Raw genomic sequence first — 13,912 nt, 5'->3', positions numbered from 1 at the left:
CCTTGCGTATCTTCTGTTCTAGAAAAAATATTTTCGGAAGTTTTATTCCGTTTGGACACCGTTTAAAATTATCCTCTGAAAAGGGTCAAAAACACGAAAAAAACAGGAACTCACACTTGGCACTGAGTTAATAAGTTAGTCCAAAAAAAGATATAAAAGGCATACAAAACATCCAAAGTTTGACAAGATAATAGCATGGAACCATAAAAAATTATAGATACGTCGGAGACGTATCACAAGCCTACGATGAGATCACTCACGAACGGTGAAGAGCATCATGGAATTGGCGATGAAGGATGGTTGGTGATGACGACGGCGACGATTTCCCCTCTCCGGAGCCCAGAACGGACTCCAAATCTGCCCTCCAGAGGAAGAACAGGTGGTGGCGACGGCTCCGTATCGTAAAACACGATGAACTCTTCTCTCTTAAATTTTTCCGGGCGAGAGAGACTATATAGAGGTGGAGTTGGAGGCGGCGGAGCCACGAGGGCCTCACAAGCCTGCCAGGCACGGCCAAGGGGGCCCGCGCCTCCTGGGCTTGTGGGCTCCTTGCTCCGTCCCTCCAGGTAATTCTTGCACAAGTATTTTTTATATATTTCACAAAAAATCCTCGTAAATTTCCAGGTCATTCAGAGAACTTTTATTTTTGCACAAAAACAACACCATGGCAATTCTGCTGAAAACAGCGTCAGTCCGGGTTAGTTCCATTCAAATAATGCAAATTAGAGTCCAAAACAAGGGCAAAAGAGTTTGGAAAAGTAGATACGATGGAGACGTATCAACTCCCCCAAGCTTAAAGCCTTGCTTGTCCTCAAGAAATTCAATTGACAAACAGAAAGAGACAAAAGAAAAACTTTTACGAACTCTGTTTGATCTTGTTGTTGTAATTATGTCTAACTCATATTTAGATTTTCACCAAGATCATAAGCTAAACACACAAGCAATGACATTTAGGTCTCATGAGAAACTCATATCAATGGCATAATCAACCAGCGAGCAATAATGATAAGTTTCAAACGTCAACACTTCAATCAAAACAATCATGAAGCAATATGAACAGATGGTATCTCGCTAGCCCTTTCTGAGACCGCGAAACATAAATGCAGAGCACCTTCAAAGACCAAGGGCTGACTGAACATTGTAATTCATGGCAAAGAAGATCCAGTCGCAGTCATACTCAATATCAATTAATAGCAAAGCATAAAAATGACGGAGGTGCTCTCTAATCGGTGCCTTTTGATAAGAAGATGATAACTCAACAAAAACGTAAATAGATAGGCCCTTCGCAGAGGGAAACATTGATTTGCACACGTGCGAGAGCTCAAGCTTTAAAAACAGAGATAAATAATTTTGGGTGGTATGCTTTCATTGTCAACGCGATGACCAAGAGTTTTCACCATCTACCATGCTACACATATTATAGGCGGTTCCCAAACAGAAAAGTAAAGTTTGGACTCCCCCGCCACCGATCAATCACACTCCACGACTAGCCGAATCCTCGGGTGTCGTCCATACCAACAACACTCTAGGGGGAGTTTTGTTTGCAATTATTTTGTTGATTTGAGCATGGAACTAGGCATTCCGATTACCGACCCCTTTCTTGTGAGTGATAGTGAATAAACACGTATCGAGGATAACACGCCTAGCATGGAAGATACTGACCGCCCCTTGTCTCCACATGAGCGGTTTGGGCGTACAAAACAGATTATTACTTGAAGATTTAGAGAGTGGCACATGCAAATTTACTTGGAATGGCAGGTAGATACCGCATATAGGTAGGTATGATGGACTCATATGGAACAACTTTTGGGTTTATGAAAGTGGATGCACAAGCAGTATTCCCGCTTAGTACAAGTGAAGGCTAACAAAAAACTAGGAAGCAACCAACTAAAGAGCGACAACAGTCATCAATATGCATTGAAATTAACCAACATTGAGTGCAAGCATGAGTAGGATCTAAATCACCATAAACATGAATATCATAGAGGCTATGTTGATTTTGTTTCAACTACATGCGTAAACATGTGCCAAGTCAAGCCACTTGAATCATTCAAAGGAGGATACCATCCTATCATATTACATCATAACACTACAAGAAATAAGGTCAATTATGACTCCCTATATTTGTCATTGATTGGTCATTGTTGTTGTTTATTGACCTTTTTTGACCAAATTTACAAGGTCAACAGTTGGCCGTCAAGAATGAACAAACTTGACCTTTCTAAAATTTTGGTCGTAGATCTCTATTGATCAAAAATTTGGTTTGGTCATTACCCATTTGTGTGAGCCACGTAGGATCTGACGTGGCTATGCTAACATGGTATTGCTAGTGACCAAATGGAATCATCATAAATTTCACAGCCCAATTCAATAATCTATTCTACATGGGCCTCCACTAATACTATTTTATTATTTAAAATGTCTAAATTGTTTAGACTGATACATTATTTTGCCAAAGGCATGTATATCTTAAGATAGGCCCATTAAAAACAAGTATAAAAGAATAAAAGATTGTAAATTAGTTGTATATATTTCATTTCAGTAACACATCACATGAATTACAATACATCATCCATCGACTCCTCTACACATAAAAGTTCAAAGCCCAACAAGTGCAAAAAAAATAGTTCTACAAGTACAGGTGCACAACAAAAGGGCCCAACAAGTGCATAACCACACATCAGCATAGTTCGACAAAGATTGGATGACAAGCACAAGTTTTTGTTGATCACATATAACATCAATGATAAACAAAGCTTCTTGTTCCCTCCTCCTGTCCTGTCCTCTACTTCTTCTGGGTGCTTTAGAACATCTTGGTAATTCAAATAATCAAACATAAGAAAGCATACAACTTCTCTTAGTGAAGGTACGAATAAAATACATGCGAATCTTTTTTTAATCTAATCTTTACGTCTGTGGATAATTGTCTATTCTGCTTCTAATCACCATGATGTCAAAAATGCATGCAAAGTGTGCGTGCACCGGGTACAGAATATTATAATATGCAAGTAATAAATAAATTAGAACTATTTCATCCTCCAACAGTGGTAGTGTATTGACCTATGACTACGCGTATATTTGCATGTATGTGCAGTTTAATATATGGTGCAAGCTTACACATCGAATCTATATATCAAGAGAATATGTGCATCGATCATGATGGATATAATTTTCATTATGAGCATCAGTGCAGCAAACACAGTAATGAGTTCAATGTATTGTATTTCATAGTTTTCTTTTACTTGATCTCAGCATGATTTAATAAAGAAACTCATTTTAGTTCCACATGCAAAATGCAAGAAGGCATAAGAACTTATTTTCTGCACTATAGTTCAAAAAAGCAGAAGTTTGACAATTTAGTGTGCCACTGACACCGTGTCCATTGATATGGCTGACACTCACCCACACTTATTTTATCCTCGGCATGGCGTTTTGGCTCTGGGGTGTAAATATATGGTGGCCAATAGCCTGGTGTTCTCTCTAGGAAATATGCTTATGGTATTGGTGAGCAAAAAATGTAAAAAGTCGTTGATTATGATATCATCACAAGCATTCAACCAAAAACCAATCTGTTTTGTTTTTGGAAAAGAAATCCAATCTATTTAACCAGCCACTGACCATTACTTAGGCTTACTGATTGTTTTTTAAAAAGAAATCCAAAACCGATATGATTGAACACAAAATAATGTGGTTTAAGGAACTAATACTGAATGCCTAAAATACCTTACTCAACTTTGCATGTGAAACCACCAACTGAGCTGGATCGTTTATAGCTGGAAATGTACACTCCATGTTTCCATATCTGCTCTGAATGTAAAGAATATACATCACTTCAAACATCAACCCAAACATTTATAGTACTGGGAAGTAAACAGGAGAGTTAATTAAAATAATAAGAGGGCATAAGCATCCGTAGGGCTGGGCGTTCGGTTCCCCCGAACCGTTTGGGTCGGTTCTTCGGTTATTTAAAAATTTCGGTTGTCCAAAAGTATTGACCGACCGGTTAATGATAAAAACGCTAACTGATGATTAATCATCCGATGGATTTCGGTTCGATCATCGGTTCTGACCTAACAGCCTTGAACATTTAATAATGTCAGGAAGCATTGGCTCGTTGCACTTCACATCAAACAGACATGGACATTTAATAATGGCAGGAACCACTGCACACCACCGAACATCCGTGCTTATTTAATCTCTACACTATTCTATTAATCATTTTTGCCAAAACTCTCCCATTTCCTATCTTTTCTTAATTGTCAGGAAGAGTAAACAAGTGGCCAAATATAACAGCCGTTGAAGACTTAACATCGATACGACATAAGAATATCATCATTATCCAACAGTACTTGTGCACACACGGATTGAGTCTCAACACAGGTGATAACTGGTAAAATTTGATGACAAACACACTTAGTTCTCAAGACATAAAATTAAAACATAAAATGAACGCAACAGGCAGCGTACAGTAGCACTATTACCGCAATCCTCCAACTTCTAAACTTCAATCTTTATTGCTTCTGCTCCAGCAATTAACATTATTTATTCAGAACTGAACCAACCAAAAAGAACATCTGGAATATGAATAGTACGTCAGTTGAGTAGTTCATGGATAGAAACATAAACATATTATGATTTCTTTGTGAATTGAAGCACTACATTATTTCTAGCAGCAAGGTTCTACAAATACACTGACTATACATGGTGTGCTAGTTATGTATATTATATCTAACGAAGAAATCTCTTGTCAGATTGGCAAAATGAAAAAAAGAGAACATTTTCGCTGATAAGATCTGCTTCTCATGGAGCCAACCAGCTTGGTTCATCCTAAAATAGATCGTTTCTATCCATGAGAAGCAAGTTAATCATGCCCGAACAAGATAACACATATTCAAATGAAGGACAACTATCTCTCGCTATCCACATCGGAAACAACTAGAACATATGAACTATAGAGGATGTGTACTTTCAGTTTTGATAGCAAGGTTCTCCAAATCAGAATGGAAACAATAAGAACAGTTCCACATATCTCTGTACTAGCACATCCAAACAACAACTACATGTCACTATCCGGGTCAACAAAATACTACTCAAGCACATGTGGAACTATTCACATTTCTGTAGTACAATAGCTGAACGGCACTCTCACCGTCCAGATCAAAAAATACACGTGAATGGCACTCTGACTAACTAGTTTTAAAAACAACTAGAACATCTCAACTACAGATGCGTACACATTTCAGAAGTTTAGATATAAAAAAATCGGCCAAAAAAGCAGCAAAGTCTACTTGCATGAATCAGTGAATGATTAAATCACCTTTTTTTTGTTCTCTAAGCAAACCACAGTGTCCAATTAGATGAAGCTTTAAACGATTAAATCAATAGTACTACTCACGTTGGGAACACATGTACTTACATTGCAGCTGCAGGAGGCAGGAGGGTCCTGTGGCTGTCGACCCGTCGTTCTTCTCAGGAGCGATGGACAGCAGGAAGATCTGCTTGCGCCGCCCCTCGGTGGTTGGACCGTCCGTTGCTCGCCCCGCCCTGCAAGTGGTTGGATCGACCGAGCCGTTGCTCGTGCCGCCCTGCCGATGGCTGGATCGATTGGGCCGCTGCTCGCGTCGCGTCACCGGTGGTTGGATCGATCGGGCCCCTGCTCGCGCCGCGCCACCGGTGGTTGGATCAATGGCCCGCTGCTCGCGCCGCACCGCCGATGGTTGGATCGGTCGCTGCTTGCGCTCGAGGGGACGCGCTGCCGGTGGCTGGCTCGGCTGCTGCTTGCGCTCGAGGGGACGCGCCGCCGGTGGCTGGATCGATCGGGCCGCTACTCGCGTTGCGCGGCCGGTGTCTGGATCGGCCATTGCTTACGCTCGAGGGGAAGGCAGGAGTGGCTAGGGTTCGAGGGGAGGACATGGCGGCTAGGGTTCGAGGGGATTTGTGGGAAATGTTTGGACGTGAGCAGCTGTCTGGTGCGGTGCGGCTGAAATACTTGATGAAAATACCCTCGTATGTGAAGCGGGAAAGTTTTTGAGTAGCGGGAAAGATTTTAGGTGTGACTGGAGGCGATTTGGAGCTAAAAATCTTTGCACATATTATATAGACAGAAACATAATTCCTCTAATCGAGTGAACACACATAACATTTTTCTGAGATGCTTGTTGCCTGCCCGACGTAATTTCTGGTCGGCCACGTCGCCACCCATTGCCCGCTGGGGGCAAGTGATGGTCAGTTGTGCCGCCGCTGCCCTTTGTGATAGACTTGAACTAGTATTTTTGTTCTCTAGGATTTATTTCTAAGTCATGGGCTTTCGACCAATAGTTTTTCTGTTATTTATAAAAATATTGACTTGGTTCAGGTTTGGCCTAAAGGAGGCCCATAATAGAACACATATATAATTAAAAAGATTTCCAACCGCTACTACAACATATGCACGATAAATGCCTACTCGTAGGTGGTTGTTGAACTACTTTGATTGAGTCTTGTTGGCCCCATTTTTATCAATTTAAACAATTATATGCCATTGACAACCACGTGACACGTCTGTCAATTTCTCCATCATAGTCGTGTGTGTGGCTATTAAAATTGACAACTAGACATACACCTAGACAAAAAATTGGCAATTAAAGACACATCTTGATAAAATTGTTGAGTTGTCATCCAGTCACCCTAAGCAAATTTCTATGATAATATAATTTCATCATGATGGACTTGAAATAAGCTAGTATGCATCATTCACATCTTTATGACCATTCTATGCAATTAGATAATGACCTATTCACCCTAAATGGTCATGACATTATAGGGTTTTGACCCACGCACAGTCTTCACGACCAATTTGTGAATTATGGTGTTTGATCTATGACCAATTAAACCTCCTTCAATAATTTTGGTCATAATTGACCATATTTCTTGTAGTGTAATCATCTTGAAATTCATGTTGGCATCCAAGAAAAACCATTATAAGCTCCTAGCTAAATAAGCATGGCATCAGAAACTATGATCTCTAAGTTGTCATTGCAAACATGTTTCTCTCATAATAAAGCTGAATTAGGAATGATGAGCTAGTCATATTTAGAAAAACAAAATAGGTCGAGTTCATACCAGCTTTTCCAGGCTTAGTCACTTCATCATATATCGTCATTACTGCCTTTCAATTGCACGACCGAATGATGTGAATAATAATGAGAGTGTTCGTGCATTGGACTAAGCTCGAATCTGCAAGCAAACACAGAGGAGAAGACAAAGTAATATGGCTCTTTGACGGATAAACAAATATGCATGAGAGAGCCACTAAACATTTTAACCATGGTCTTCTACCTTGACCCAAAGAAAAAGAAAACTATTTACACGGGAAAGCTCCCAACAAGCAAAAGAAGAACGGGAAATCTTTTTTCGGTTTTCTTTCTAAAAACCAATAAGTAAGATGGAAAGTAAACTTACAACTATTTTTTTGTTTTTCTCAATTTAAACAAACACACGAGAAGAAAGCGAGAAAAATAAATAAACTAGCATGGATGATACAATGGAAAAGTGTGAACACCGACTATCAAAGTGAATGTGTGAGCATGAATATAAAGTCGGTGAGAAACATGTACTCCCCCTAGCTTAGGCTTTTGGCCTAAGTTGGTCTATTCCCACGGCTAGTCCAGGGGATATCCAAAATCATAATGGGGGTTGTACGGGAACGCGACAGCTACCAACTGAATAGCTGCCTCACGGACACGAGCAACTTTCGCCTCCCTCACATACTCCTCTGCCTCTCCTGTGGTTATGTAATATCTCCGTTTTACCTGAAAGTCAAAGAAGGCAGGAGCAGGAAGGGTAATATGGAAAACACACTATCAGTTAAATATTAACCGATATAGGAGGGATTCATTATCCCTCTCAAGGAACTGATAACGTGTCATAGCGGCGCAATCAAAGAAGGCTGTATGGAGCGGGGGATCTCCTTCGCGGATGGGTATTCCCAGAAAATTTGCTATGCGAGTGGCATAGATCCCACCAAAGAAATCCCCTTCTTTAGCATTATTATTTAGCCTCCTCACGATTATAGCTCCCAAGTTGAAACTTCTATCACCCGTCACTGCGCTCTTAAGAATACTAAAGTTAGGTGCGCAGAGGTGACAATGCTCAATCTTGCCATTAATGCATTTACCTATGAAGAGGGCAAAGTAATGTAAGGCGGGAAAATGAATGCTCCCCATGGTATTCTGCGTAATATCTCTAGTTTCTCCAATAGTTATACTAGAAATAAAATCTCTAACCGAAGACTTAGGAGGATCAATGGGACTACCCCAATCAGGTATCTTGCAAATTCTATTAAAATCCTCTAAATCCATGGTATAAGATTTGTCATAAAGATCAAACAGTATGGATGAGTCACGGCCAACTGAAAATTTGAATCTATGAACAAAAGAGGAAGTGAGTGTAGTACTGTTCACATTTGTTGGAGATGAATTCTTCGAGCCCGACGTTGTGAACAAATGTATCAAACTCGTCCTTGAAACCTGCATCAATCATGAATTCATCGGAAGGCCATTCACATGGTTGTACATGTGCGTTCCTCGGCTGATAAGGATCGGGTTCCCGAATCGAGAGACGGGGACCCCTTTTGCTTGAGGAACCACCATGATAGTTTCTCCTGAACATCTTCTTTTTTGGAAATTTGTAGTGACTCAAAAGAACAATGAACATGGCTCAACAAAACTCATAGCAACTACTCCTACAAGTGCCTAGAGGCCATATCATGCATCAAAACTACTTGGGGCCAACTAAAATTGACATGCAAAGCTCAAGAACAGGGTCACCAAGTCAGCAAAAATACGCAACGAATAAAGCACTAGAGCAAAAACTTATTAGACCAATGGAGGAGTCACATACCAAGGAACAATTCCCCAAAACAGTTTGGTGAATGGGCTTTGCACAAGGAGATCGGAAAATGCAGCAAGAAGAGAAAGAACACGGGTTTGAGCTGTGGAATGATTATTTCTGGAGGTAGAAGAAGGAGATGGGAGCTGGAATAAGTGGAGGGGGGCCACGTGGGACCCACAAGCCTGCCAGGCACGGCCGGGGGGGGGTGCCGGCGCCTCCTGGGATTTTGGCCCACTGGTGCATGCCCCTGACTAGCTCTCTATCTCAGAAATTTTCAAAAATTCCAGAAAAAATCATACTTCAATTTCAGGGTGTTTGAAGAACTTTTATTTTCGGGACACTTTTCTAAGGGACGGAAAAAGCAGAAAATAGGAAAAATATAGCTAAATTGATCATTTTTCTTCTAAGCAACAGAAAGTAAAAGTTGGGGACAGAAGGTTGTGACTCATAGATTCATCCATCTGATGCTCATCAAAAGAAATCCGTCAATGAGGTTGATCAAGTCACCTTGACGAACTTTTTTCGAATCACATAAAACCGGAGAATTTTCGAATAATCACTAGGTTACCTCAACGGGGATGTGCATATCCCCAACAAGTAAATCATACTTCATCTTGACAGTAGGTATAGGGCATTCAAAGCTACCAATAAGAATTGATGAAGATTATTCAATAGCATTGATGCAATGTACTCGATGTTGTTTCTTCGGAAAGTGCACCGTGTGCTCATTACCATTAACATCGAAAGTGACATTGCCTTTGTTGCAATCAATAACAGCCCCTACAGTGTTTAAAAAGGGTCTCCCAAGGATGACCGCCATGGCATCATCCTCGGGAATATCCAGAATAACAAAGTCCGTTAAGATAGTAACATTCCAACCACAACAGGCACATCCTCGCAAATGCCGATAGGAAAAGCAGTTGATTTGTCAGCCATTTGCAAAGACATTTCAGTGGGTGTCAACTTATCCGATTCAAGTCTACAATAAAGAGAGAGACGCATAACACTAAAACCAGCTCTAATATTGCATAAAGAAGTTCTAACATAATTTCCTTTAATGGAGCAAGGTATAGTGGGCACTCCGGGATCACCTAGTTTCTTAGGAGTCCCACCCTTAAAAGTGTAGTTGGCAAGCATGGTGGACATCTGAACCTCAGGTATCTTACTTCTATTAGTCACAATATCTTTCATGTACTTAGCATAAGGAGACATTTTGAGCATATCTGTCAAACGCATTTGCAGAAAGACAGGTCTAATCATTTCATCAAAGTGCTCAAAATCCTCATCATTCTTTTTCTTGGATGGTTTGGGTGGAAAGTGCATGGGTTTCTGAACCCATGGTTCTCTTTCTTTACCATGCTTCCTAGTAATAAAATCGTTCTTATCGTATCTCTTGTTCTTAGGTTGTGGGTTATCAAGATGAACACTAGGTTCAATCTGCACATCCTTACCATTACTAGGTTGAACATCAACATGAACACCACTATCAATATTATCACTAGGCTCATGTTCATCACCAGATTGTGTTTCGGCTTCAGAAACAGAGACATCATTTGGATTCTCAGGTGTAACAGCAACAGGTTTGCTAGCATGCAAGTTCCTATCATCTTTCTTTTTCTTCCTATTACCAGGATGACTAGGTGCCTCAGTGTTAACTCCTTGAGAATCTTGTTCAATTCTCTTAGGATGGCCTTCAGGATACAAAGGTTCCTGTGTCATTCTACCACCTCTAGTGACAACTCTAACAGAATTGTCATTCAACTCATTGAGTAAGTTATTTTGAGCCTTAAGTACTTGTTCTACTTGAGTAGTGACCATAGAAGCATGTTTACTCAAAAGCTTAAGATCATTGAAATTTCTATCCACACAAGCACTTATATGATTAATCATGCGAGCATTTTGTTCCAATTGTCTGCTAACATAATCATTGAAACTTTGTTGTTTGATAACGAAGTTATCAAATTCATCTAAGCATAAGCTAGCAGGTTTATCATAAGGAATGTCACTCTCATTCAATCCACAAAGAGAATTTACCTCTACTACCTGTGTCGGGTTATCAAGACCATGTATTTCTTCGATAGGTGGTAGATTATTAACATCTTCAGATTTAATACCTTTCTCTTGCATAGATTTCCTAGCTTCTTGCATATCTTCAGGATTGAGGAATAGAATACCTCTTTTCTTTGGAGTTGGCTTCAGAGGTGGTTCGGGAATAGTCCAAGCATTCTCATTGCTCAAGATATTATTCAATAGAATTTCAGCTTGTTCCACGGTTCGTTCCCTGAAAACACAACCAGCACAACTATCTAGGTGGTCCCTAGAAGCATCGGTTTGTCCATTATAAAAGATATAAAGTATTTCATTCTTCTTAAGAGGGTGATCAGGCAAAGCATTCAGTAACTGGACAAGCCTCCCCCAAGCTTGTGGGAGACTCTCTTCTTCAACTTGCACAAAGTTATATATATCCTGCAAGGCAGCTTGTTTCTTATGGGCAGGAAAATATTTCTCAGAGAAGTAGTATATCATATCCTGGTGACTACGCACACAATGAGGAGCAAGAGAAGTAAACCAAGTCTTAGCATCACCCTTTAGCGAGAAAGGAAACAACTTAAGGATATAGTACTGGCGAATTTTTTCCTCACTCGTGAATCGGGTGGCTATATCATTCAGCTTCGTAAGATGTACTACAACCGTTTCAAACTCATAACCATGAAAAGGATCAGATTCAACCAAAGTGATCAACTCAGGATCAACCAAGAATTCATAATCCTTATAGGTAACAAAGATGGGTGAATTAGAAAACTTAGGATCGTATTTCATTCTAGCATTCAGAGATTTTTCTTTCCACTTGCGCAATAAATTCTCGAGATCATAGCTATCCTTACAAGGAAGAAAGTCCTCAGCTACCTCTCCCTCCATAACATAACCCTCAGGTATATTCGGCAATTCATATCTAGGAGAGCTAGTTCTAACAGGTGAAACAGCAGGTTCTACTTCAATAATTTCATCAGTTTCAGAAGTATCATGGCATTCAGCAACAACTCTAGCAATTTGTGCATCAAGAAATGCTCCGAGTGGTAAAGCAGTATCAAGCAAAGAATCAACATAAGCATCATGGATAGGAGAAGTAGCGTCATCAAGCACAGGCGACACATCAGAATTTCTAGTAGGTGGTGGTGTCGCAAATTTACTCATAACTGAAGGTGAATCAAGTGCAGAGCTAGATGGCAGTTCCTTACCTGTCCTCGTAGTTGAGGGCAAGACTTTAGTTTTTGGATCTCTCGGGTTCCTCATAGTGATCAATAGACGTAAATCCCAAGTGACTCAGAGAATAGAGCTATGCCTCCCCGGCAACGGCGCCAGAAAATAGTGTTGATAACCCACAAGTATAGGGGATCGCAACAGTGTTCGAGGGTAGAGTATTCAACCCAAATTTGTTGATTCGACACAATGGGAAGCCAAAGAATATTCTCGAGTATTAGCAGTTGACTTGTCAATTCAACCACACCTAAAAGATTTAGTATCTGCATCAAAGTTTTAGTAGCAGAGTAGTGTGATAGTAACGGCATCAACGGTAATAGTAGCAGTAGTGACAACAGTAGCAGTAAAGTAACTTAGCAAGGACCAGTAGGAAAAACTCGTAGGCATTGGATCGGTGATGGATAATTATGTCGGATGACATTCATCATGTAACAGTTATAACATGGGGAGATATGTAACTAGCTCCAGTTCTTCAATGTAATGTAGGCATGTAATCCGTATATAGTCATACGTGCTTATGGAAAAGAACTTGCATGACATGTATTGTCCATCCCTCCCGTGGCAGTGGGGTGCTAATGGAAGCTAAGGGATATTAAGGTCTCCTTTTAATAGAGAACCGGAACAAAGCATTAGCGCATAGTGAATACATGAACTCCTCATACTATGGTTATCTCTGGGAGTGGTTCCGGCTATTGTCACTCCGGGGTTGCCGGGTCATAACACATAGTAGGTGACTACAACTTGCAAGATAGGATCAAGAACACACATATATTGATGAAAACATAATAGGTTCAGATCTGAAATCATGCCATTAGGGCCCTAGTGACAAGCATTAAGCAAAGCAAAGTAGTAGCAACATCAATCATAGAACACAATGGATAATTGGGATCAAACCCCATCAAAACTAACTCGATTACAAGATAGATCTCATCCAACCCATCACCGTCCAGCAAGCCTACGATGAGATCACTCACGAACGGTGAAGAGCATCATGGAATTGGCGATGAAGGATGGTTGGTGATGACGACGGCGACGATTTCCCCTCTCCGGAGCCCAGAACGGATTCCAGATCTGCCCTGGAGAGGAAGAACAGGTGGTGGCGGCGGCTCCGTATCGTAAAACACGATGAACTCTTCTCTCTTAATTTTTTTCGGGCGAGAGAGACTATATAAAGCTGGAGTTGGAGGTGGCGGAGCCACGAGGGCCTCACAAGCCTGCCAGGCGCGGCCAGGGGGGCCCGCGCCTCCTGGGCTTGTGGGCTCCTGGCTCCGTCCCTCTAGGTAATTCTTGTCCCAGTATTTTTTATATATTCCAAAAAAAATCCTCGTAAATTTCCAGGTCATTCAGACAATTTTTATTTCTGTGCAAAAACAACACCATGGCAATTCTGCTGAAAACAGCATCAGTCCGGGTTAGTTCCATTCAAATCATGCAAATTAGAGTCCAAAACAGGGGCAAAAGAGTTTGGAAAAGTAGATACGATGGAGATGTATCAATACGCACGAGATCCGGGAAACTTCCGTGTCATCCACGACTCGCAGTATATAACATGCCCGAGGTAAGTACCCGATCAATGCCTTTCCTCTGACAATACTAGATAAAGAGTTTCACTCGATTGGTACAGAGCCCACATAATGTATGCCTTACGAGCACCGACTCTGGACAGTATCATCCATGCGGGGACCAACGGTGTGCCCGGAACACGTAAAAACGGCATAGTCTCCCTACCCGGCACGACCCCGTCAACAGAGTGACCACACATCACTCCCGCCACTAGTAA

General features: G+C 40.9%; 1 protein-coding gene across 6 annotated transcripts; it reads right to left on the bottom strand.

The window, feature by feature from the left end:
- Positions 1-2,514: 2,514 nt before the first annotated feature.
- LOC123428219 lies at positions 2,515-5,983 on the bottom strand. Of its 6 annotated transcripts, none has more exons than XR_006622513.1 (4): positions 5,417-5,982; positions 4,468-4,574; positions 3,724-3,807; positions 2,515-2,812 (listed from the first exon to the last, which is right to left on the bottom strand). XR_006622513.1 is itself a non-coding variant. In XM_045112411.1 (3 exons), exons 1-2 carry the CDS (start codon positions 5,859-5,861, stop codon positions 3,768-3,770), a joined length of 480 nt encoding a protein of 159 aa, XP_044968346.1. In that variant the 5' UTR covers positions 5,862-5,983; the 3' UTR covers positions 2,515-2,812; positions 3,724-3,767. The 6 variants fall into 6 exon arrangements, 2 of the variants coding, with proteins under 2 accessions (XP_044968346.1, XP_044968363.1); XR_006622518.1 differs by having other exon boundaries at positions 3,724-3,802; XR_006622509.1 differs by having other exon boundaries at positions 4,482-4,574; positions 5,417-5,981.
- Between the last annotated feature and the right edge of the window lie 7,929 nt (positions 5,984-13,912).

This window comes from Hordeum vulgare, chromosome 1H (genome assembly GCF_904849725.1).
Source record: "Hordeum vulgare subsp. vulgare chromosome 1H, MorexV3_pseudomolecules_assembly, whole genome shotgun sequence".
Classification (NCBI taxonomy): domain Eukaryota; kingdom Viridiplantae; phylum Streptophyta; class Magnoliopsida; order Poales; family Poaceae; genus Hordeum; species Hordeum vulgare.
The sequence above is the reverse complement of the archived record's forward strand: the minus strand, read 5'-3'. Positions and strand labels throughout refer to the sequence as shown.